At 45.9% G+C, this 26,869-nt stretch overlaps 1 protein-coding gene across 1 annotated transcript in view; it reads left to right on the forward strand.

The window, feature by feature from the left end:
- LOC123754673 (origin recognition complex subunit 3-like) overlaps positions 1-26,869 on the forward strand; it is a 194,658-nt gene that overhangs the window by 104,360 nt on the left and 63,429 nt on the right. The window contains exon 5 of the mRNA XM_069320246.1: positions 3,867-4,064. Within this exon, the coding sequence (XP_069176347.1) occupies positions 3,867-4,064 (198 nt within the window). The remainder of the gene's footprint in view (positions 1-3,866; positions 4,065-26,869) is intronic.

The following is a 26,869-nucleotide window of genomic DNA, read 5'->3' on the forward strand; positions in this document are numbered from 1 at the left end:
GCATTCTATCCCCGTGCCCATGACGTTCGTGGATTCGCTGCTCTTGCTGCCGTCTTGGCGGCATGTCCTGGCTGACATTCGGGCATGGGGCTTTTGGCGGTCGTACAGGGGCCTGGCTGCTCGATATCTTGTGGTCGTTCCCGTGCCCGTTCGGGCCTGTGTTGTCTTGGGTTAGCGGTTACAGCCAGTTGTCTCGACTTCGAGTTGGGGGTGTGTGGCGACCGCCTCCCGGGTACGTCCCCCTTCTTTTCTCTGTGGGTAGTTAGCTCCAGGGGGCTGAAGGGGGCTCCCTCCGGAAAACCAGCGTTGAATGTAATGAAACGCCATTTTCTGGGTGAGACCCAGAGGCTCCCCGGCATCCCTCCCTCCCTCCGGTCAGAAGTTTTTTACATTTTTTGACATCCAGCCTCAGAACTGAGGATGGATAGCCGGCGCTTTAGGTCTGGGGCTGCCCCTTTCCCCTCCCGGGGAGGGGGGAGCTGCGCAGACAGTGGCACTGCGATGTGTGACGTCATGATCATTTGTTTCTTTTAGGGGAATTCTATCCACTTCTTCCGCTTGTGATAGCAATTTTCACCAGAATAGGGGTTTGTTTTGGGGAGGGGAAAGGGGGAGCCCCAGATCCCCCACGCCGGCGTTGCACACACCAATTCTCGAGGCTGATGTTTTAGGCAGCGGTTGTGTACTCTGGCTCCAGACTTTTACAGAGCTGTGCTTTGTGTGTGGCGTCTGTTCTCCAGGGTTGCGAGAGCCAGGAGTTCCTCTTCAGTACTCGGGCTGCATGCGCCTAGGGTTACCTTCCCTAGGTAAGTACTACCCTTGGTGCTTGGAGTTACCTTCTACAAGTTCCTTGGGTCCTGCCTCTGCTGGGCTGTTTCAATGCTCGGTTTTTTGGCCGCCCTTTGGGTGCTTGGGTGTTTTGTCTCCCCTAGTTTACCGTAGGGTAAGAGGCAGTTTTGCACTGGTGGGGCGCAGGGTGCTGTGCAGCTTGTTGTCGCCAATCACAGCGGCCGGCTCTGTTGGGTACGTTGTCCTCTTGCGGGGTTTTGTTTTTATTTTTATTTTTGCCTGGGTAGGGGGTTCTGCCCTACTTACCACTGGTGTTTGGCCTCATCCAGATGCTTGGTGGTGCCCCTTGCTAGGTCCCTGTGAGTGTACACGTCCCTGGGGTTCAGCTGTAGGCAGTTGTTTGGTAGTTTTGGGCGCCGGTTAGCAGTACCCTGCCTGGGCTTACCTGAGCATGAGTCCTCTTCAAGTAAACGCTCAGGATCCTGGGAATCCCCTAGGGGTCGTTTGGGTGTGATGGATGTGACCCCGGAGTCCCCCCTCGCTTCATGCGAGTTTGAGGGTTGCTCGTCCCCTTGTCTCAGGGTGACCCCCTCACTGTTTTTTGCCTCCGTCGTGCAGTCTGTTGTGTCGGTGAGACTTTCGACCCAGAGTCCTGTGCGTTTTGCTGGTGACTCAATTTACCCAATCTTTGGATGATCATCTTCAGGTACAGGCAGCGCAAGCGTTGCATGCTAGGTTTCGGTTGCTGCAACCCTCTAGGTTGGTTGCTCACCCAGATGCCCCGCAGCTGCCCCGTTTTGCTTATCGGGACCCGGACTTAGGGGAGAGGTCTCTTCGACCCTGGTTCAGTCCGCACCTCCTCATCCTTACCCTTCTGTTGTTCGTTCTGGTCCCCCCTCCCCTGCTTCCGGCCCCGAAACGTTTGAGGGTTTCGGGGTCGGGGCAGGGGCTAGTTGGTTTTGAGAGACTGGCAGCCTTGGGGGATGCCCCGTCTGGTGTAACGACGGAGGCATTCGAGTCTCCTCCCCCAGACAAAGCCTCCGGGTCTGACCAGTGGGCCCCCTTCTTTCCGGCTTCATCGGCTGCGCCGGCCTTGTCTGGTGGGGACGACCTTGAGCACCTCATTGAGTGCTTGTTTGCTCCTGCCCTTCCCCGGGATGTTGGTGTCGTTCAGCTCCATGTGCCAATTCCCTCCCTTTCGGCGGCCCTGGTGGCTGAGGATTTGCGCTCCCAGGGCCTGTTGGCTTCAACCTTACGTTTCTTTTCCATCCTCGAGCTGTCTTCGGACTGGCTCTCGGAGGATGTGGGAGCGCTTGGGGCTGTAACTGGTTCTGGCACCTTGGCCTCCGTGGCCCGCTCGTCGGCCGCCTTGTTGAAGCTTTTCTCGTCGATATTGCGGGATGCGGTTGCGCTGTTTTATGCTTCCTGGCTCGCGTGTCGGCAGGCGGTGCTTGCCTCCTCTGTGGAATCTGCTTGGGCCTTGGCTCTTTGGATGTCTTCGCCATTTAGTCCTCTCCGGTTTGAGGCTTTGGCTGTTGCGTAGTATATTCAGGGTACAGTACTTAGGCTTCTTGCTGTCCTATGTCAGACTTGTTGGTTCTCCGGGGATCCCATGGTGGGCCTTCCCGGAAGGGTCGTGCCAGGGCTCGGGGTTCCTCTCGCCGTGTTAGGCCACTGGTGTCGGGTTCAGCCCCTCCTTTGGACCCGCTTTCATCTGGTCGGTGCGGTGTTCGCTCTGTGCGATGTTCTGGGTCTCGTAAGGGGCACCGGCCCTTTCGCGGTTCACCCCATTGACTGAGGGGGGAGGCTAGCACTGTTCGCTCGCGCCTGGTTCCACGATTCGTGGGCGTTTCAGGTCGTTTCGCATGGCCTCCGGTGGCGTTGGGTGGCTCCAACTCCTTCAGGAGGTTCAGGGCTGGCAGGGCAGGCCTCTTCCCCTTTGCTCTGTCGAGTCGTCATGGAGTGGGTTCGCTTGGTGTGGTCGAAACGACGACGTCCCTCAGATGGGTTTCCCGTCTGTTTCCGGTCCCAAAACGGGACTGCGCGGACCTTGAGTTCATTCTGGACTTGTCCCGTCTGAACCTCTGGGTTCCATTGCCCCTCCTTTTGGAGGGGCAATGGAACCCAGGGAATTTGTTAATTTCCAATTTTGTAATTGGATGATGAAATACAGTTCTAAAGAAACTGTTTATGACCTTTGTGAGATCAAAGCTGGGAAGGGTGCCCATATCTAAAGAAGCTTATCAATAAACAGGAAAAGGTGTAAAGGCATGCAACTAAATGGCTTCCAGAACTGAAATACAAGAGCTACGTGGAGAGGTTAGAGGCATTAAATATGACTAAGCTTGTTGATAGAAGAAAAAGAGGCGATATGATCACTGCATACAAAATAGTATGCAGTGATGACAAAAATTGAAAAAATTGACAAAATTGATAAAGAAGGTTTCTTGATACCTGGAACTTGAAGAACAAAAGGTCATAGAGTTGATCTAACTAAACAAAGCTGCAAAAAAATATTAGAAAATTCACTTTTGCAAACAGAGTGGTTGACGGTTGGAATAAGTAAAGTTAGAAGGTTGTGGAGGTTAAAACCATCTGCAGTTTAAGAGATATTCTGTATATTCAAAGAGTTCTGGGCCCACCAAGAAATTGGCATTTCATTACACTCAACGCTTGTTTTATTATTCCACTCAAGATCTTGTGTGTTAGCATGTTCCCTGTTTCTTCTTCCCTCTAAGGTTGCGAGGCTCAGTTCTCTCAATCTGTCCTCATAGCTGTAGCCTCTTTAATTCTGGTACTAATGTAGTTGCAAACCTCTCGCCTTGTTCAAGTTTCTGTTTATACTTGCCAAGGTGTGAGTTCCATGCTGGAGCTGGGAGTGCACCTGTGCCAACCAGGTGATTTCCGTGTGTGTGAGCGTTGTCTGATCTCTTGTTACAAGATGTGGTCAATTTCTATAAGTACTGTAAATGTTTCAGATAACTATATTATTATAGTTGAAAAGCAATGCAGTGCTGACTCTGTGTTTAATTAAGTTCATAAATATTCGGTACGGTATATATCTTATGTTATTTCAGCTATGTATGATTCAACATTTCCTTGGTAACTCATCGGCCTTCTTATGCTGTCCTGCCTCTGAAAGAGCTTCACGTATAAAGGCCATGCCACCAGCTCAGTTAGACGTCATCCATAAATTACTGTCGTTCAGATCCTACGTTGAAAGCCGTCCTCCAAAGGAACAGACAGCTCTTCTCCTTGATGAAAAAACATCCAAGGTATGATGAACATTTACACTTTTCAGTGTGCAAAAAAAGAATTAATAGACTATATGCAGACTAGGAGTCACAATAACGTGGCTGAAATATGTTGACCAAACCACACACTAGAAAGTGAAGGGACGACGACGTTTCGGTCCGTCCTGGACCATTCTCAAGTCGATTGGCTAAGATCCTCAGTTAGTGACGAACAGAAACTGTAACCCATCCCAGGTAATTAAACTGCTTAACCATTTCCATCAAGTCACCATTCACATATATTTTACTGGCAATTTCCTTCTCTCTCCCACACATTAACTTTATTAAGTCTGTTAAGTCTCCCAGTGCAAACATTAATAAAATATATTTAATATTTAAAAATGCTGCAGTTTTGTTTTCTGTGGGGAGCCCCTACGGCTCCCTGGAGCTTATCGGGCTAATGTATGTTATGTTAGACCGGGACATTAGCTATGGAGTTCAGACCTACCAGGGACCAGCGCCAGAACCTGGCCCCTTCAGAGAGGTTTCAGGGAGCAATGGCCCTGGAAAACCCCATATGGTTGGGGGTTTTCCTTATCTGCCATCAACCGGGGTTAGGCACCCAGAAAGGTAGGCGTAACAAAACAAACCCCACATGGTAAAAAACTACAACAAAAACTGAACAGAGAGGTAGAAAACTCCCTACAATCCCAAGGAAAACAATCAAACAATCAATTTACTGCCGCGCCGGTCGTCCGCGCAGCCCTCCCCTCCCCGGGAGGGGGAGGGGGGGGGGCCCCGGACCTCACCACGCCGGCTGCCGTCAGTTCGCAAGCTAGTGTCAATCGGGATAGACGCTTCTCTGGCCTCAAATTCCTTGGCGGTGTTTGCCTCGTGTGGCGTTCTCTGCTGTTGTTGTGGTGTGCGGTGGCCAGGAGTACTTCATCAGTGCCGGGGCTGCATGCGCCTAGGGCTTCCTTCCCTAGGCGCCCTGTGAGTACTGCCCTTGCGTGTCAGGGTTATCTTCTCTGAGGCGTTCGGGAACCGCTTCCGTAGAGGTTTTTGCTGCTCGGCATTTGCCTCGCCCTTGGGGCCAGCTGGGGCTTGGGGCCCTTGTTTGGCCTTGGGTAGGGAGTGGTTTTGTGCTGGTTAGGGCGTCAAGGTGTTGCGCGGCCTGCCACCTAAGCGGCGACCGGTTACTGTTGCTCTGGGGACGGTGTACAGTACTTTTGCGGGGTTTTTCTTTTTTGTTTTTGGTTGCCTGGTGGAGGTGCTGCCTCGTGGGCCCATAGTTCCCCTGGTATTGTTTTGGTGGCCCTCTGCTAGGCCCCCGTGCTTGTACACGTCCCAGGGGTTTTCAGTATTATCATTTACCCGTGTTTTGTTTGGGTTTCTTAACCGGTTAGCAACACCTTGCCCGGGCTTCCCGTAGTTGCTACCCTACGGGCCCTGGAAACCCCTGTCGGGGCTCGGGGACCCATGGATGCGTCTCCCGAGTTCCAGCCTGCCTTGTGCGGGTTTGAAGGTTGCAGTGTGCCCTTGTTTCCGGGTGACAGTCACCTGTTTTGCCTCCGTCATGCTGCCTGTTGGGTCAATGACACCTTTGACCCGGAGTCTTGCGAGTCCTGTTCTCTGCTTGTGCTCAGGTTTTACTCTGAGGATGTTCCTATTAGAGTGCAGGCAGCATCAGCGTTGCATGTTAGATTTAGGTTATTGCAACGCGCTAGGTCGGTTTCCCGCCTGGATGCCCCGAGGCTGCCCCGTTTTGGCTTTAGGGACCCTGACCTGGGGGCGTTGGTTGCCATGGGTTTGACTCCTACGCCCTCTGGTCCTTTCCCTGTGGTTCTTCCTGCACCTCCCCCCCTATGTCCGGCTCCGAAACGTATGCGGTTTTCGGCCTTGGCACAGGATTTGGTTGGTGGGGAGACTCGGGCTGCTTCGGGGGCTGCCCCATCCGGGTCGGGGACGGAGGCATTTGAGCCGGTTCCTCCTGCCGAGGCTTCTGGGTCCCACCAGCAGGCCCCCTTGTCTGCCTTTCCCTTGGACTCTACCTTTTCTTCAGGGGTAGAGGGTTTGGAGGACGGCTCTGCCCCGGGTCCCGACGTAGGGGATCCTGGGGCTGGGGAGGAGTCGGCCTGGGGGCCTTGGGCCCCCTGTGACCCCGCTTGGGTGCTTTTGCCTTCCCCACGGGGTTTATTGTTGCAGGGGGAGGGGTTTTCTTACCCTCCCTCCCTGTATGAGTATGATTTGGGTTCGGCTCCTTCCCGGGTTCGGCTCCGGGCGCCTTTGGGTACCTCGGCTCCGTCTTTACAGGGGTTTGCTACTTCCCGTCTCTCCGGGAAGGTGGCACGGGAAGCTCTTGCTGCATACCTCTTGCGAGACCCGGGTTATGCCTCCCCAATGGATCCGTCCTCGTTTGAGTTCGGTTCTTCTTCCCGTTTTTGGGTGCGTTTGGAGGTTCCGGGGTCTTCCTGGCTGGCAGACTGCCCTTTCTTTTCGTTGGGGGCGTGGCATGGGTTCTGTCGGACCCGCACGCTTGATTGGCGGGAGACTGCTACTTTTATGCAGGTTTACCTGGGGGGCGAGTTTGAGCACCTTAATGCGTGCTTATTCGCTCCTGTGCTTTCTCGGGATGTTGGCCTTTTCCAGCTTCACGTGCAGGTTCCTCAGCTTTCGGCTTCCTTGATTGTGGAGAAGATCTGCCAGAAGAATACTATATAGCTACTGCAAATAACCTCCTAATCACAGATATGGCATATTATTGTTTAACCACTGAACTGCGCAATGCGCCTGCAGGCGCCCAACGGGGGGTACACAACGTGTCTCCGGGATTTTATAGGTATAGCGTATGATTCAAAACTCCCGCGGCTACATGGGGCTCACATCAGCTTCCTCAGGGCTTTTGTAAGCGCCATTTTATTTTTTGTAAATTGTGGTCCACATTCCCGGGTGTGAGAGCCTCAGTACTGAGTGAGCAACCAAGGTTGGCACATGCAGTATGTGCTCACAGCACTGCTGTTCAGCTTGTGACCACAGGATTGCCTAATAATGTCAAAATATATGTAACTGGTATTATTTAGCAATGATAGTATCACAGAAGAGCCTGAGTGTGATAATGACTGTGTACAATGTTCAAATATCAGTGAATCAATGCTGTTCACAATGTTCACAGCAGTAGACACAGCACCACAGCATTATTTCGTCTATCTAGGAACCTTCAAACAACTTCTTATGTTCCTTTACAAAAAAACTTGTGGTCACTTATTTATTTACAGGCTTTAGTGACCAGGATTGTGATAATAGCAGGATTTTTGTGATAATTAGCACTGAGCATAGTATTGTGGGAGGAGGAATTTTGGTGAGGGAGGGAGGGAATCAAGATAGCATCACTGTGTGTGGCAGCCACTCTTGTTTTGCTCACCATACTAGCTTAGTGGTTCGCTATGGTGAACACATTTGTATATGGGTATATACCATGTGTGTATATAGTGTAATAACAGCAACAGGAGTATGTTGGGAAGAGCCATTTTGGTGAGGGAGGTGGCGCTGTACTCATCGCGTTGTCAGCTGGCTGCTGTGTGATTTGTCATGCAGTGTATGGTGGCCACTGTGCTGTTTAGACACAATACCAGTTTGGTTACATAGTAATGGTGAATAAAACATGTAGATAGGTATACACATGTGTAAATAGTGTAATGAGGGAAAATGAGGGAAGGAACCTGGAGGCGTACGCAATGCGCCCAAACCAAAAACAAAGAACCACAAGCAAAACCAAAGGACCCTGCAGACGACCCGGGAGACCCTAGCCCCCCCCCCCCTCCGAACAGGAAGGAAGGAAGGGAACCTGGGCAAAGCAAAATGCACCCACGGCCCCAGAGGCCACAACGTGCAGAAAACATCGAAGAGCCACAAGCAAACAACACACGAAGCACCCCCGGCCCGACCAACCAAGCTGCAACTCAAGGGCCCCACTGGAAAACAGCAGACCCAAACGTCACCCGAAAAGAAGGGTACTGCAGCAGAAGAACAACCTAACACCAGGACCAAAGTAGCAGAAACACACATCAGAACCGAAGAAGCCACAACAACCGAGGAGAAGATAAAAACCCCCCAGGACCAGTGACCAGAACAGCACCGGAAGCACAGAAGCAGGCCGGAGGTGAAAAACCAACCAAACTGCAAGCAGAAGGAAGTAGAACGAACAACAAGACTGAACGCAAGCGGGAGCAGACCCGCCAGCGCTGCCCGAGACGAGATGACAGCACACGGCACCAAAGGACAGTCTCGGAACAACCCCGAAGGGAAGGATAAGACAAACCTATCAGAGACCGTAGTACACCTACGCAGTGACAGGAAAATCTGAAAGACCGCCAGGAGCAACCCACTGCCGCCGAGACGAAAAACGCAGGTGGGAGACCAACAACGAAACCACCAGCGCCCACACAACAGATGAAAACCCAAAACAAAAAACCCTGAGACGCGAAGACTCGAAGGGAAGAACGACCCAGCTGGTACAGGGCTGGATCGAGCCGCAAGAGAGGCAGGGCCGCGGGAAAACCTGCAGGATCGAACACCAAGCAAAGAAGCACCCCTAACCAAGGGCGACAAAGAACCAGGGAACAGGAAGAGGCCAACATGGAACTAACAAAATTCTCAGAGGAAGGAAAAGGTAGAGAATGAGAAACTGGTGAACACAGGCGGTACACAAAGAAGAGGGGACACAGGTGGAAACTGAGTACCCAAGGAGCCATAGGGACAGTAAAAAGAACCCTGACAGTGTTAGAGCAGGCAACAGATGGAAGGCAGTAGCCAGCGGTGTGGCAGAAGCAGACACAGCACCAAAGGGAGAGAAGAAAGAGCCCAAACGGCTCAGGAATCGGTACACCAGGTGAATGACAGCAGAGAAGTGGGACCAAAGAGCCAGAGCCCAACCCCTGCAAGCAGAACTAGGGGAGAACAATGAGGCGAGGACAAAAACTGGCAGGGAGAAGAGAGCTCAAAGAAAACCGAGAAAAGATTCTGGCGGCGAAGGACTAACGAAATGGCACCGAAGACCGAGGCTGTGTCCCACAGTACATTGACCAAGGAAGGCCACGGCAAGACACACAAAGTGGCCAAGAAAAACACAACACCTACACCCCACCAATCGAGAACCAGCGCCCGACCGACAGCGTTGCCAGACCACACAACCTCACCTGCAGAGTGGACACACAACCGTGGCACAACACAGTTGAGCCGAGGAAGAAACCAGGAGCATCGCCAGGGGAGTATGACCAGAGATCGTACCCAGCAGAAGCCGAGGTGCAGGACAGAGGCGGAGGTGGTGCCAGCTGGAGCCACCCCACCCCCAGAATCAGGGAAAAGAATTGAGGTGAAGTTTACACAGTAAAATAACAACATACTGGAGTGAACGATATGGAAGAAAATGCAGAATAGAACCAGTGAAGAGCAGGGTTGCCATAGGCACAATCAGAGAACACTGTATAAACATCAGAGGTCCACGGTTGTTCAACACCCTCCCAGTGAGCATAAGAAATATTGCCAGAACAACCGTGGACATCTTCAAGAGGAAACTAGATTTATTCCTCCTCTACAAAGTAGCAATGTAGAAGGGTATAGTGTCGAGGTACACAAAAATGAAGGCAATATTGTAGAGCACACTGGTGATATGAATAAGGAGAGAAAAAATGAGACGAATGAGAACACAAATGAGAAAGACGAAAGCAACAAGGAGAAAGATAAGGGCAATACCGAGAATGAATGCAGAAACGAGAAAGTTGGAACAAAAAACACAGAGGTAGCCAAGTCGTGCACGGGTACAAACAAGAATAATACAATCACAAATGAAAATATTTGCTGGTATTATGCAAAAGGACAGTGTAGATATGGGCCCAGAGGCACGGAATGCTCATTCATGCACCCACGGAAATGCCGAAACTGGTTAGGGAAAGGCAGATGTCGTTTTGATACAGAGTGTAGATATTTTCACCCTAAGCTATGCACACTCTCAGTCAATGAGAGGAAATGCTACGATCTTCATTGCCCCGATTTCCACGTCAGAGGTACACAGCGCTATATAAGAGAAGAAGTCCAATATAATAGCCCTGAAAATTTTTTAGAGGCAGGTACAAACAGAAGGAGAAACAGACAGGCAGAAACGTGGCAGGAGTACGGATGGAGAAGGGGAAATGCCCAAGACCGGACTACAGTTCGTCATCAAGCCCACACATACTACACCCCCAAACTACACAGAGACTACCACACTCCCCATATCACTTCCAAAACTGGACAAACCATTGCCACAACAACACACCCTGGGTCAGGGTAGAGAGGAGGGAGAACTACCAAAACCTTCCAGAAGTGACACACAATATGGACAATCATTCATATTTGCAAACATTCAAGGTTTAAAGCCAAAGTCAAGAAATAAAGTTAAGTTCATAAATGGCCTCCTATTAGAGTCAAACTCAATATTTGGGGCATTCACGGAAACTCATACAAAAGATTACATGGATGGTGAAATCTGGATTCCAAATTATAATCTATATAGATGTGATAGAAAAACTAGGTCAAATGGAGGAGTAGGTCTGTATATTAAAGAAGACCTGGTATGCACAGAACTACTAAACTCAACTAATGAGGTGGTAGAGGTACTTGGAATGAAGGTAGAGAAACTAAACCTAATTATTATTCTAATATATAAACCGCCAGATACAACGATTGAGGAATTCACAGAGCAGATGCACAAAATAGAGAACATACTTGACAACCTAGCAAACCCAGCTCCAGATATTATCTTCCTTGGAGATTTCAATTTACCGAGTCTAAGATGGAGAACGGCAAACACAAATATCATAGCAGGGAATGACCCGGGAAATAACCAACCACAGGTCAGAGAACTTTTGAGATTCTGTGACAAATTCTCGCTCAATCAACAGATTACAGAACCAACTAGGAACGAAAACACACTAGACTTGTTATTCACAAACAATGATGAACTAATCAGGGATATCACAATCTCAGATACTTCATACTCAGACCATAAGCTCATTGAAGTGCGAACTAGCATAAATAACGGTAGTAGGTCTAAGAGACCCAACAAGCGAGAAGGAATATTCAATCAATTCAATTTCAACAATAAGAGGATTGACTGGGAAAAAATAAATGTAGACCTTGCAACCATTCAATGGGAGACGGTCTTAAGCGACAAAACTCCCACACAGGGAATAGCTCAACTGACAGCTGAAGCTTACAAGGTCTGCTTGAAGCACGTACCTGTGAGGAGGGGCAGAAAGAGGACCACTCTAGAAAGAGAACGCAGACGACTGTACAGGAGAAGGAAAAAATAACGGAAATGCTTCGGCAGACACAACTATCACAAGCAAGGAAAACAAGCCTAAGCAAGAAGATTGAGGAAATAGAACAAACGTTGAAGCGATCATATGAGTCTTGAGGAAATGGAATTGGAACAGAAAGCTATACAAGAGATAAGGAAAAATCCGAAATATTTTTTCACATACGCAAAATCAAAATCCAAAACCTCGACCAGTATTGGACCGTTAATTACAAATGAAGGTACGTACACAGAGGACAACAAAGAGATTAGTGAAATTCTAAGAAGCCAGTATGAGGCTATGTTTAGCACACCAATAAACAACATGAAAGTTGATGACCCAGACAGCTTCTTTATGAATGACATTCAAGCTGCAGATAATATAACGGATATTACCACAAACTCGGAAGACTTTGAAAGAGAAATTGATAATATGCCTATGCACTCAGCTCCTGGGCCTGACTCATGGAATTCAATATTCATAAAGAAATGTAAAGTACCAGTAGCGAGAGCACTCAGCGTAATATGGAGAAAGAGCCTGGATACAGGGGAGATACCAGCAGCACTTAAATCTCAACCCGTTCTCACACAAGACAGCACATATATGACTTAATGCTTAAAGTCAATATGTTGAATATGAATTAGTAAATATGTGATATATTCCCAGTTACTTTTTTTACCAAGGCCCAAACTCTTCCTCACGTACCAATTTACGTGTCACAGTACCCGTCCGTCAACATAGATAGCAGAATATTCGTGATTGGTTCAATTATAAGGAAAATTGTAGTTTTCAGGTCCCACATGGGTTGTGAAATTTACCTACTGTTGTCCATGCTCTTATAATATTACACATCAGCTATATCCTATTGAAGGCTCGTAGTTTTGTTTTGAGAAATATTAGTTGTTCTTAGTAAATTATAATAAGCACTATAAATTATTACATAGAATAACAGTGCTTCACCAATCAATATTATATACCATAGTTTGGCTTTAAAAATCTTTAAAGAATGTTTTGTAGGAACGCTAACAGAAAACGATGTTACATTTGAATGTCTATGGGGTAAACTACTGCAAACAGGACGGTATTGTGTCTACTATACCAACTATAGCTAGGATGGGTATATTGTCACCTACCGCCAGTTAGGTGGGAAAGGGGTCCAATACCACCCACAGGATGGGTATGAGGGTCACATCCACCCACAGGATGAGTATGGGGATCACATCCACCCACAGGAAGGGTATGGGGTCCAATACCACCCACAGGATGAGTATGGCGTCCACTACAACCCACAGGATGGGTATGGGGCTCCAACCACCCATAGAATGGGTATGGGGCTCCAACCACAAATAAAATGGGTATAGGGTCCAATAATACCCACTGGATGTTTAAGGCGTCCATTGCCGCGCGTCGAGCTCGAAAACCGCAGCATTCATCTCAGAACCATGCCTATTTCACACAGATTCCTTAATAAACGTAAGAGTTTTATATGTCACAAGAAAGATAGAAATATAAGCTTCATTCTAAATACCTTACCATGGGCATATTTAAATTTAAAGCGAAGATACGTGTACTTTTATAATAGCCGAGCTTTAACCCCGGACAGATTGATCGACCGAGCAACTCTCTCTCAGAACAATGTTTATTTCACGTGAATTCGTTAATAAACATATATGTTTTATATGTCTCAAGAAAGGCAGACATATAAGCTTCACTTTAAACACTTTACCATAGACATATTTAAAGTTCTAATGAAGATACATGTATTTTAAAAATTACGGAGCTCCCACCCCATACAGACTGAACGACAGAGCAACTCTCTCTCAGATCAATGTTTATTTCACGTAAATTCGTTAATAAACACAAATGTTTTATATGTCTTAAGCAAGATAGAAATAAGAGCTTCATTTTCAATACATTACAATAGACATATTTATAGCTCAAGTGAAGATACATATGTTTTTATAGTAGCGCTCAGTAGCTTGTCGGGCATGGAGTGCAGACGCCTACGCACTTGCCGATATATTGTATAATTAACAAAGATACGCTAATAAAGCCTAAAATCTTATATGCCTCCAGAAAGACCGAGATATGAACATTATTATGATTTCACCAAATGAAATATATCATGTTCGAGAACAAAGATATATCAATTTTAAATTAAGTTTCGACTCTTGCTCGGGCGAGAGAGAGGGAGCGACTCTCGCCCCATCTATTGGAGATTCTGTCCACTAAAGACCCAAAGCTACTCAAGCCCTCCTAGCATTATTTAAGTAATGAAGTAATATGATATATTTACTATAATGTGGGTGCTGAATGCAGAACATGAGAAAACATATATTTACTCCAAACTAATATAATTTCATTATGAAATAAGTAAATAAGTAGCATCAAAGGAAGTCGACGGTCCAAGCGTCAATGTTGTGGAACGACTTATCCAAGATATATCGTTGTTTGGAAAGTGTTTGTTGGCATATCCAGTTGTCGCACTTCTCTGCACAAATTATCACAAATTTAAATTATAATGTTAACAAGTAGAATACGTATTTTTAATAAAATCTAACATAGCTAGCCAGAAAACATTTAACATTTATTAAAAAAATATATGTTTGGAAGTTAAATCGACTTCATAGGACAATAGTGTTGTTATATATACTCGTTATTCGTTGACATGCGTTCGCTACTTAAACTACCATGTACTGTACTTATGTGAAATCTCCCATGTCTCTTCGCTCATCTCACCGAACCCTACAGGCTCTGTGATATATTGCTTAATTAATTGAGATTCACAAATAAAGCTTATAATTGTATATGTTATCAAAAAGGCAGAGCTTATTTTAGTTCATTTATTATGCACCCCATACCCATCCTATGGGCGATAGTGGAGTGTTACAGAGGCGCATAATGGGCTCAGGGACTGAGCCCCACAATTCATATAGCCAAGGAAGTTATAATCTTGATAAGCTAGTTACAAAAGTCAATGCACATTGTCACATCAACAATGGGCTCGAGACCGACCACAAGTACAGTTTATAATTTAAGCAACTGACATATATGGAGGGCTAGTGTCACAATTGATTTGTTTATCCTACACATAACCCCCTCTCCCCCATCCAATGGGCAGCGGTGGATAGGTTACAATCAAGTCGTTTTTTGCGTTTTATTCAGAGATTAGATCTTATTGGGTGAGGAAAGATATTCATATTTTAAAGAAGGCTTCTTGGCTGATGCTCTCCATTGATGGAAAATATACAACCTTTTGAAAATCAATGTTAGTTTGATCTAGATATTGTAATTAACGAAAGTATTTATGTCATCTGAAAGGTAGAAATATAGGCTACATCTAAAATCCTTTGTCATAAATATAACTGAAGTGAAAACGAAGATATATGCGTTTTGATAGTTACTTGATGGCTAGCTCTGAGAGTGTGAAGCCCTGCACACCAGCCAATAAATTGTATAATTAGTTTCCATATATTTTAATTAATCTTAAAAATCTATATGTCAGAAGAAAGGAAGATGTAGCCGTTAATGTGACAACATTTAAAAATATATATATCTTAAGTTAAATAAATAATATCACCTTATCGCCGGTGTCCGGACACATAAAAATTACCTAGGTATCAGTATCCAGCCAGGCGGGGATCACAGGCTGCACAATACTGATAAATTATGTAATGCACTACTTGTGCTCCATCTCGAACCCATTTATGATGTGACGACTTATAGTGAATTTTGTAACTAGCTCAAGATTGTAACTTGCTTAGCTAAATGATTTGTGGGGTTCGGTCCATTCATTTTCTTTCTTTATTATGCACCCCATAATACACATCCCGTGGGCGGTGGTGTAAAGGATTACAGAGGCACATAATCGGTTCAGGAACTGAACCCTCTAGTTCGTTTAGCTAAGCAAATAATGTTTGACGCTAGTTACAAAATTATTAATGTACACATACTTATGCATACATGTACATATTCACACGTATACATATATACATACACATACATATTTAATCACCACCACAAATACACACATCAGTAATCTTTTGTGTCACAAGTGATTCAACAAGAGGCTCACAACAGTCACTATACAAGGCACTTTACATTTATGAGGAGTCGCACAGTTACTAGTCTTGCTGCACACCCACCCAACTGGGCGGCAGCTTTACAGTCATGTGCTCCACACCCACCCAACTGGGCGGCAGCTTTACAGTCATGTGCTCCACACCCACCCAACTGGGCGGCAGCTTTACAGTCATGTACTCCACACCCACCCAACTGGGCGGCAGCTTTACAGTCATGTGCTCCACACCCACCCAACTGGGCGGCAGCTTTACAGTCATGTGCTCCACACCCAGCCAACTGGGCGGCAGCTTTACAGTCATGTGCTCCACACCCACCCAACTGGGCGGCTGCTTTACAGTCATGTGCTCCACACCCACCCAACTGGGCGGCAGCTTTACAGTCATGTGCTCCACACCCACCCAACTGGGCGGCAGCTTTACAGTCATGTGCTCCACACCCACCCAACTGGGCGGCAGCTTTACAGTTATGTGCTCCACACCCACCCAACTGGGCGGCTGCTTTACAGTCATGTGCTCCACACCCACCCAACTGGGCGGCAGCTTTACAGTCATGTGCTCGACACCCACCCAACTGGGCGGCAGCTTTACAGTCATGTGCTCCACACCCACCCAACTGGGCGGCAGCTTTACAGTCATGTGCTCCACACCCACCCAACTGGGCGGCAGCTTTACAGTCATGTGCATGCATTATCTTACGTAAGCAAATTTTGGATACTTCGCTAAGATTTCTGGCAGCACATCATTATGAATGAAGTACTTACACATTTCATGGACACTATTGATGTTATCTTTAAATTCCGCTATTTTTCACATTCCATTATATAATGACTCAAAGTATGCGAATAGTTCTGCTGACAGAGTTTACATTTAGTCAAATCTACATCATCAGATGTTACAAACTTCCAGAGGTACTTGTAGCTGAGCCTAAACCTAGCAGTGGTAACATCTAGAAGTCTGCTAACATTATTGGATGACCCATAGACGAGCGATTCATCAAAGTTTATACAATATTGTGAAATTGAGAGTCAGTGTAGTAACATAAATTGGTAAATAATAAATATTGTAAGTTAAGAATCTGATGCATGTGTGTGTGTTGGGGGGGGCGGGGGTTATACCCTTGGTAAGCGAGAGTGAAAAGTAACCTTAGACGTACTGCGGTCAATGTGGGGGGGAGGGGGAGGGAGGGTGGGAGAGTCAAATCCACCCTCCAACATCTGGACATAGTACCACCAGCCTCCACAACACTCCATCAGCCTCCAGCTGATGCTTGTAGATGCCTCATCTAACCTCACTTATGTCACACATTAACCTACAGTTCCTGTGATATTTAAACTCCTCATCACAGTGGCGTCTCACCAATATAAACTGTATTGGATTTTGTCCCGAAATAGCTATATGCTGACTGGACGTGTATGTATGTATGTATGTATGTATGTATGTATGTATGTATGTATGTATGTATGTATGTATGTATGTATGCATGTATGTATGTAATTATGTATGTATGTATGCATGTGTGTATGTATGTATGTATGTATGTATGTATGTATGTATGTATGTATGTATGTATGTATGTATGTATGCATGTGTGTATGTATGTATGTATGTATTCCCAATCACGTTAAAGACTCCCCCTCTATCATCCAGTTTAAGAGAAAAACAACTATGTACTAAATAATCGACTCCTTGTAACTTTAATTATGCTGACCTTCCTATCTGTATTCAGACTGAGCCTACCATCATTAGAGGTGATTATAACGCTAGCCATAGGAATATTGGTAATTCGCAGTTCAGTAATCGTAACGGCAACCAACTGGTGTCACTATTAGGTAGCCACGATGATGCACAGATTGTGGGTGACCTTGAACCAACGCATATCTACGGAGGTATTCTTGATCTATGTCTCGGTGTCAACGTCTCCCACACCGTGTGCGCCTCGTCAATAGTGCCAGTTATGGCGTCTGATCATCTGGCCATATTAGCCACTGTAAGCATTGGAAGCTCTATCCTCCCTGGTGGAGTGTTCAAGCGGAAGAGGCTGGCTGTGCCCATCGATCAACGAGACAATCTTGTTGCTCATGTGTGTCAGATTGGTGCAGTTCATCTGAGCCTTCATCAGTTGAAGATTTTAACAATGAGCTCACAGGTACTATCGAGCAGTTTATAGAATCACTTGATTCATCGTCCAGGCCACGTAACCCAAATTACACTGGTCATAGCACTTATGCTTATTATAATGATTCTAAATTGCATGCACTAAAACGCACTGCCAGAATAATTGGACTAGCTTGTAGAAGGACCCGCACTGCTGAAATGCTTCGGCTCTTTCAAGCGGCTCTGGCTAAGGCCAGGGAACGTATGGTGGAGCTGAGGCAGACAGACTGGGAAACTTTTGTCCGTGGTCTCAATTCTCACACGCCACTAAGTCGGGCATGGAAGGATATCAACAAGATCAAAGGGAAAAATGCTGCAGAGATCTCGTACCCTAATCCTCTGCACAGAGCAAATGATCTTGTTGATGCTTGGGCCACGACTTCCAGCTTTGACAGTCTTCCTCTACCCTCACAGAATGAATTAAATAATAGATATACTGATAGGGCAAGGTTCCTTGACTTCATGCTTCATCAAGAGGATGACTGTGACATGCTTTTTACTGAATACAAACTAGATTCTGCTCTACATAAAGGCAAAGCTACATCACCCGGGGAGGATGGAGTTACTTACGGCATACTGCTTATGCTTCTGCTAGTTCCAAGGAATACCTTTCTTCAATTGTATAATATGAGCTATGTTACTGGGGAGCTTCCTAAGTCATGGACCAACAGTGTTATTATTCCCATTCCTAAACCTCACCAGCCGAGTGCTTTATGCCCAGTCTCCCTCACTAGTTGTCTCTATAAGTGTCTTGAGAAGATGGTTCTCAACCGTCTCCTTTACAAAATTAATAATATGTTGTCTCCCCAGATATATTGCTTTATGCATGGAAAGAGTGTACATCACTGTATTACCACATTCCTCACCCTGCATACTGATAGGTCATATACCACTTTCCTAGATCTTAAGTCAGCCTTTGACATTGCTAACCCACACGTCATTATGAGAGAACTTGCTAAAATGAATATTGGAATGTTAATGTTAAAAATTGTTCAAACTGAAATAAATATATAACACTGTACGGTACAGTTGTGTTTATGTTTTGCGATTCCTTTGGAAAAGGTATTTGTGCACCAAGTACTACTAGGTCATTATGAGATATGCTGAATGTTGTCAATATACCATCTGAATACGCTTCACTTTGCGTTAATCATTGGACGTCCTAATGATTAAGGTCCCCAAAAGGACTTAATCAGACCTCAGTGGATAATTTTACTCTCCCTCTCTCTCTCTCTCTCTCTCTCTCTCTCTCTCTCTCTCTCTCTCTCTCTCTCTCTCTCTCTCTCTCTCTCTCTCTCTCTCTCTCTCTCTCTCTCTCCCCTCTCTCTCTCTCTCTCTCTCTCTCCCCCTCTCTCTCTCTCTCTCTCTCTCTCTCTCTCTCTCTCTCTCTCCTCTCTCTCTCTCTCTCTCTCCCTCTCCCTCTCCCTCTCCCTCTCCCTCTCCCTCTCCCTCTCTCTCTCTCTCTCTCTCTCTCTCTCTCCCTCTCTCTCTCTCCCTCTCTCTCTCTCCCTCTCTCCCTCTCCCTCTCTCTCTCTCTCTCTCTCTCTCTCTCTCTCTCTCTCTCTCTCTCTCTCTCTCTCTCTCTCTCTCTCTCTCTCTCTCTCTCTCTCTCTCTCCCTCTCTCTCTCTCCCTCTCTCTCTCTCCCTCTCTCTCTCTCCCTCTCTCTCTCTCCCTCTCTCTCTCTCCCTCTCTCCCTCTCCCTCTCTCTCTCTCTCTCTCTCTCTCTCTCTCTCTCTCTCTCTCTCTCTCTCTCTCTCTCTCTCTCTCTCTCTCTCTCTCTCTCTCTCTCAGAGCATCCCCTTATGTGTTGTATGTGGGTGCTGAAGTTCAGTCTCTTGTCTATATATAGGTGAAGGAACTTTCCATAATTGTTATTGCTAATGTTTACTTGTAATACTGGGTATACATCCGGTGTTCTTACCCTCGACCGCGGCGAGGGTAAGCCGTGGCCGTATGGTCTGAAACCCACAAATATTTACAATGGGGGGTGGATAACATTTCCTCTTCAAGCACGCGCACACAAATGAACTATGTTACTTAACTGGAAGCACTCGTACAACATAATTTACACGATTTCTCAGGATAATTATACTTCTTACCAGCATATATACAGTATAGTACCTAGGAGGTTCTCTTCAATGATATCTAAGATAATTAAAAGAACCCAAGCAAACCACTGTGGAAATGTGCAGGACAAACATATCAATTGTGACACTAGCTCTCCACTTATGGCATTTGCTTAATTTAGAAACTGTACTTGTGGTCGATCTCGAACCCATGTTGTTGATGTGACGATGTGTTATGAATTTTGTGGCTAGCTCCTCAAGATTGTAACTTGCTTAGATAAATAAATTGTGTGTTCAGTCCCTGAACCCATTATGTGATAAATTAACTAAACTAAAAACTATAGTCTGGCGACGAAGCCTGAACTGCATAATGCAAATAGGGATTAACCAGAAAAAGATATAGGTGAAGAATAACATCAGGTAACTGCGTTAATTACAATATTAGATCAAACTAACATTGATTTTCAAAAGGTTGTATATTTTCCATCAATGGAGAGCATCAGCCAAGAAGCCTTCTTTAAAATATGAATATCTTTCCTCACCCAATAAGATCTAATCTCTGAATAAAACGCAAAAAACGACTTGATTGTAACCTATCCACCGCTGCCCATTGGATGGGGGAGAGGGGGTTATGTGTAGGATAAACAAATCAATTGTGACACTAGCCCTCCATATATGTCAGTTGCTTAAATTATAAACTGTACTTGTGGTCGGTCTCGAGCCCATTGTTGATGTGACAATGTGCATTGACTTTTGTAACTAGCTTATCAAGATTATAACTTCCTTGGCTATATGAATTGTGGGGCTCAGTCCCTGAGCCCATTATGCGCCTCTGTAACACTCCACTATCGCCCATAGGATGGGTATGGGGTGCATAATAAATGAACTAAAATAAGCTCTGCCTTTTTTATAACATATACAATTATAAGCTTTATTTGTGAATCTCAATTAATTAAGCAATATATCACAGAGCCTGTAGGGTTCGGTGAGATGAGCGAAGAGACATGGGAGATTTCACATAAGTACAGTACATGGTAGTTTAAGTAGCGAACGCATGTCAACGAATAACGAGTATATATAACAACACTATTGTCCTATGAAGTCGATTTAACTTCCAAACATATATTTTTTTAATAAATGTTAAATGTTTTCTGGCTAGCTATGTTAGATTTTATTAAAAATACGTATTCTACTTGTTAACATTATAATTTAAATTTGTGATAATTTGTACAGAGAAGTGCGACAACTGGATATGCCAACAAACACTTTCCAAACAACGATATATCTTGGATAAGTCGTTCCACAACATTGACGCTTGGACCGTCGACTTCCTTTGATGCTACTTATTTACTTATTTCATAATGAAATTATATTAGTTTGGAGTAAATATATGTTTTCTCATGTTCTGCATTCAGCACCCACATTATAGTAAATATACCATATTACTTCATTACTTAAATAATGCTAGGAGGGTTTTAGTAGCTTTGGGTCTTTAGTGGACAGAATCTCCAATAGATGGGGCGAGAGTCGCTCCCTCTCTCTCGCCCGAGCAAGAGTCGAAACTTAATTTAAAATTGATATATCTTTGTTCTCGAACATGATATATTTCATTTGGTGAAATCATAATAATGTTCATATATCGGTCTTTCTGGAGGCATATAAGATTTTAGGCTTTATTAGCGTATCTTTGTTAATTATACAATATATCGGCAAGTGCGTAGGCGTCTGCACTCCATGCCCGACAAGCTACTGAGCGCTACTATAAAAACATATGTATCTTCACTTGAGCTATAAATATGTCTATTGTAATGTATTGAAAATGAAGCTCTTATTTCTATCTTGCTTAAGACATATAAAACATTTGTGTTTATTAACGAATTTACGTGAAATAAACATTGATCTGAGAGAGAGTTGCTCTGTCGTTCAGTCTGTATGGGGTGGGAGCTCCGTAATTTTTAAAATACATGTATCTTCATTAGAACTTTAAATATGTCTATGGTAAAGTGTTTAAAGTGAAGCTTATATGTCTGCCTTTCTTGAGACATATAAAACATATATGTTTATTAACGAATTCACGTGAAATAAACATTGTTCTGAGAGAGTTGCTCGGTCGATCAATCTGTCCGGGGTTAAAGCTCGGCTATTATAAAAGTACACGTATCTTCGCTTTAAATTTAAATATGCCCATGGTAAGGTATTTAGAATGAAGCTTATATTTCTATCTTTCTTGTGACATATAAAACTCTTACGTTTATTAAGGAATCTGTGTGAAATAGGCATGATTCTGAGATGAATGCTGCGGTTTTCGAGCTCGACGCGCGGCAATGGACGCCTTAAACATCCAGTGGGTATTATTGGACCCTATACCCATTTTATTTGTGGTTGGAGCCCCATACCCATTCTATGGGTGGTTGGAGCCCCATACCCATCCTGTGGGTTGTAGTGGACGCCATACTCATCCTGTGGGTGGTATTGGACCCCATACCCTTCCTGTGGGTGGATGTGATCCCCATACTCATCCTGTGGGTGGATGTGACCCTCATACCCATCCTGTGGGTGGTATTGGACCCCTTTCCCACCTAACAGGCGGTAGGTGACAATATACCCATCCTAGCTATAGTTGGTATAGTAGACACAATTCCGTCCTGTTTGCAGTAGTTTACCCCATAGACATTCAAATGTAACATCGTTTTCTGTTAGCGTTCCTACAAAACATTCTTTAAAGATTTTTAAAGCCAAACTATGGTATATAATATTGATTGGTGAAGCACTGTTATTCTATGTAATAATTTATAGTGCTTATTATAATTTACTAAGAACAACTAATATTTCTCAAAACAAAACTACGAGCCTTCAATAGGATATAGCTGATCTGTAATATTATAAGAGCATGGACAACAGTAGGTAAATTTCACAACCCATGTGGGACCTGAAAACTACAATTTTCCTTATAATTGAACCAATCACGAATATTCTGCTATCTATGTTGACGGACGGGTACTGTGACACGTAAATTGGTACGTGAGGAAGAGTTTGGGCCTTGGTAAAAAAAGTAACTGGGAATATATCACATATTTACTAATTCATATTCAACATATTGACTTTAAGCATTAAGTCATATATGTGCTGTCTTGTGTGAGAACGGGTTGTAAATCTGCAGATATAGCTCCGTTGCACAAGGGGGGGAGTAAAGCCTTGGCAAAAAATTATAGGCCAGTTGCACTAACATCACACATAATAAGTGTTTGAAAGAGTGATTAGGAATCAAATTTCTAGTTTTATGGAAAACAATGAATTGCACAATCCAGGACAACATGGATTTAGAGCGGGAAGATCCTGTCTGTCACAGTTACTCAACCACTATGACAAAATCACAGAAGCCCTAGAAGAAAAGCAAAATGCAGATGTTGTATACACAGACTTTGCAAAGGCGTTCGACAAATGTGACCATGGGGTGATAGCTCACAAAATGAGGTCAATGGGAATAACTGGAAAAGTAGGACGCTGGATACTCAATTTCCTGTCGAACAGAACACAAAGAGTAACAGTCAATCAGATAAAATCGAGTCCAAGCGATGTTAAAAGCTCTGTACCTCAAGGTACAGTCCTTGCACCGCTACTGTTCCTTATTCTCATATCTGATATAGACAAAAATACACGCCACAGCTTTGTGTCGTCCTTTGCAGATGACACAAAAATCAGCATGAAAATTACCTCTGCTGAAGACATTGAAAAACTACAAGCAGATGTCAACAAAGTTTTTGATTGGGCAGCAGAAAATAACATGATGTTTAACAGTGATAAATTTCAGGTACTCAGGTACGGCAAAAATGAGGATCTGAAACATAATACAGGGTACAAAACACAATCGAATCTTCCCATAGTAGAAAAACAGCATGTCAAGGATTTGGGAATAATGATGTCCGACGATCTAACGTTTAGGGAGCATAACCAAGCAAATATCGCGTCAGCCAGAAAAATGATCGGATGGATTACGAGAACTTTCAAATCCAGGGAACCCATCACAATGGTTGTACTCTTCAAGTCACTTGTGTTGTCCCGTCTCGAGTACTGCTCAGTGCTCACTTCCCCCTTCAGAGCAGGAGAGATTGCTGAAATAGAGGGAATACAGAGAACATATACGGCACGCATAAACGAGATAAAACACCTAAATTATTGGGATCGTCTCAAAGCTCTCCAAATGTACTCTCTAGAAAGGAGACGAGAGAGATACCAAATAATATACACATGGAAAATACTGGAGGGTCAGGTCCCAAATCTACACAGTAAAATAACAACGTACTGGAGTGAACGATATGGAAGAAAATGCAAGATTGAACCAGTGAAGAGCAGAGGTGCCATAGGCACAATCAGAGAGCACTGTATAAACATCAGGGGTCCGCGGTTGTTCAACGTCCTCCCAGCGAGCATAAGAAATATTGCCGGAACAACCGTGGACATCTTCAAGAGAAAACTGGACGGTTTTCTAAGAGAAGTTCCGGATCAGCCGGGCTGTGGTGGGTACGTGGCCCTGCGGGCCGCTCCAAGCAACAGCCTGGTGGACCAAACTCTCACAAGTCGAGCCTGGCCTCGGGCCGGGCTTGGGGAGTAGAGGAACTCCCAGAACCCCATCAACCAGGTATCAACCAGGTATCATTAAGTGCCGGACCAACCGGGCTGTGGTGGGTATGTGGGCCTGCGGGCCGCTCCAAGCAACAGCCTAGTGGACCAAACTCTCACAAGTCGAGCCTGGCCTCGGGCCGGGCTTGGGGAGTAGAAGAACTCCCAGAACCCCATCAACCAGGTAAGTTCCCACATAGAAATCCAGAACACCCCGCGCATCAAGGGGTAATGACTGGAGAAGACGACGAACAAAAAGGCGTATAAAATTGTGAGACAGGATGCAGAACACCAAAACATGTATTACCACCCAAGAACAAAACGATCACCCCGGACCCTGCGCACTAGATACGAACTGCATCACCCGCTCTCCGGTAGCACGGTTCGTACACCAGACGGATGACACATCGTATACACACCAGCAAGAAGATGTAACGAATAAGAGGAATGTTGGGACAGGAAGGAGAGACGAAGGGAATACAAAAGAAGGGGAAAGAGAACCGAAATAAAACAAGGAGAACGGAAGAGGACCAACGAGTCCGAGAAGGGACTAGACGGTACTACACCGGAAGTCAGCAGACTTTCCAATAATACCGGAAGAATCGAAGAGTGTCGCGAATCCTCAAGAATCTGACGGAGGCTGATAAGCAGGGAAGGGATGAAAACACCTGTAGGAACAATGGAGTTGACGGACCCGAAGACCGAATCCGGGGAGGGGCAGTTCCGAAACCAACAGGAATGCAGAGGGGGAAGGAATAAACCCTTCCCCCCCCCTCAGAGGAACTGCCAGCCCCGCTCCTAGGACATAAACCCCAAGCGGGGCTCAACGGGGTTAAGGCCCCCCAGGCAACCCCTCCCCAACCCCGGGAACCTCCAAGGCCTGACCTGGGACTGAGCCATCCCCCACAAGCCCCGGTCTCACAAGAAAAGCCAGGGCAGCCATAAAACACTAAGGAAGGGAGGCCACTGGTCAGACCCTTACGCACGGTTGGAGGAACAGGTCCAAAGGCCTCCGCTGCCACCCCGGAAGAAGAAAAAAAAAACCGAGACTGCCCGAGTCTCAAACACCAACGAAACCCAACCTTGACCCCGAAACCTCAGACGTGCCAGAGCCAGAAGCAAGGGGGCCCGGACCCAAATGCGCAACCGACCAGTATGCTGAACCAGAGCTGAAGCGACCCCCTACCCCCCAAGTCTGGGTCACCATCACTAAAACAGAGCAGTCTTGGGGCATCCGGGGCCGCAATCAACCAAGCGCGTTGCAGCAAACTAACCCAGCCTGCAACATGGCTCCTGCCTGAACCCAGACAACAGAATGAGTGGGGTGGGAAAACTGGAGTACGAACAGACAACCAACGTCACACGACTCCGGGTCAAGGAACCACCGACCCAGCAGGCAGCATGGCGGAGGCAAAACCGGTAAGTGTCACCCTGAGACAAGGGGACAGAGTAACCATCAAACTCGCAGTAAGCAAGAAGGGGACTCAAGGACACCTCCATCGGACCACAGAGTCCCCGTGGAGATTTCCATGGCCCTTAGCCTTGTGTACACGTTAAGGGAAGCCCAGGCAAGGTACTGCGAACCGGCACCCAAGTCTAACGAACAAACTGCTAAAAGCTGAACCCCCGGGACGTGTACACTCACGGGGGCCAAACGGGAGACTCCACTAAGTGAAGAGAAGAACAAGGAGATACTCCCACCAGGCAGAAAACAAAAACAAAAGAAAAACCCCGCAAGAGGACAATGTACCAAGGCAAAACAGAGCCGACCGCTATACTTTTAGAAGACTAACTGTGCAGTACCCTGCGCCCCTATCAGTGACAAAAACCTCCTCCTACCCAGAGACAAACTAGGACAAAAAATCCAGCTGACCCCAAGGGCAGCCTAGTACCGAGCAGTAAAAGACACAGCGGAGGTAGATCCCAAGGTGACTTGTGGAAGGAGGCCCAAAGCCCCCAAGGGTAGTACTCACAGGGCATCTAGGGAAGGAAACCCTAGGCGCATGCAGCCCGAGTACCGTGGAATATCACTCCTGGCTCACACACCACCTGTAGAGACAGCCCACACCACAAAGCACAGAACTGAATGCAGGTGATGAGTCACAATAACCTGGCTAAAGTATGTTGACCAGACCACACACTAGAAGGTGAAGGGACGACGACGTTTCGGTCCATCCTGGACCATTCTCAAGTCGATTGAGAATCTCTCACAATCGACTTGAGAATGGTCCAGGACAGACCGAACCATCGTCGTCCCTTCACCTTCTAGTGTGTGGTCTGGTCAACACAGGACTGTAACAAAAGTGGAGCCAGAGGCACCCGACCGGCCAGTAAACCCATCAGCAAAGAACTGCCAGTTGGATAGCCGGCACGAAGGGTCTGGGGCTCCCCCTTCCCCCTCCCGGGGAGGGGGGGGGTTGCTCAGACAGCGGCACGGGGACGTGATGACGTTATGCAAGTTTGATATTTTTGTTGGGGAGTTCTGTTCACTCGTTCGGCTTTCAGCAGCAATCTTTTCACCAGAATAGAGGTTTGTTTTGGGGCATCTACCTTTCTGGGTGCTTGTCTTGGTCGATGGCAGACACAGACT

This window comes from Procambarus clarkii, unplaced genomic scaffold (genome assembly GCF_040958095.1).
Source record: "Procambarus clarkii isolate CNS0578487 unplaced genomic scaffold, FALCON_Pclarkii_2.0 HiC_scaffold_107, whole genome shotgun sequence".
NCBI classification, from domain to species: domain Eukaryota; kingdom Metazoa; phylum Arthropoda; class Malacostraca; order Decapoda; family Cambaridae; genus Procambarus; species Procambarus clarkii.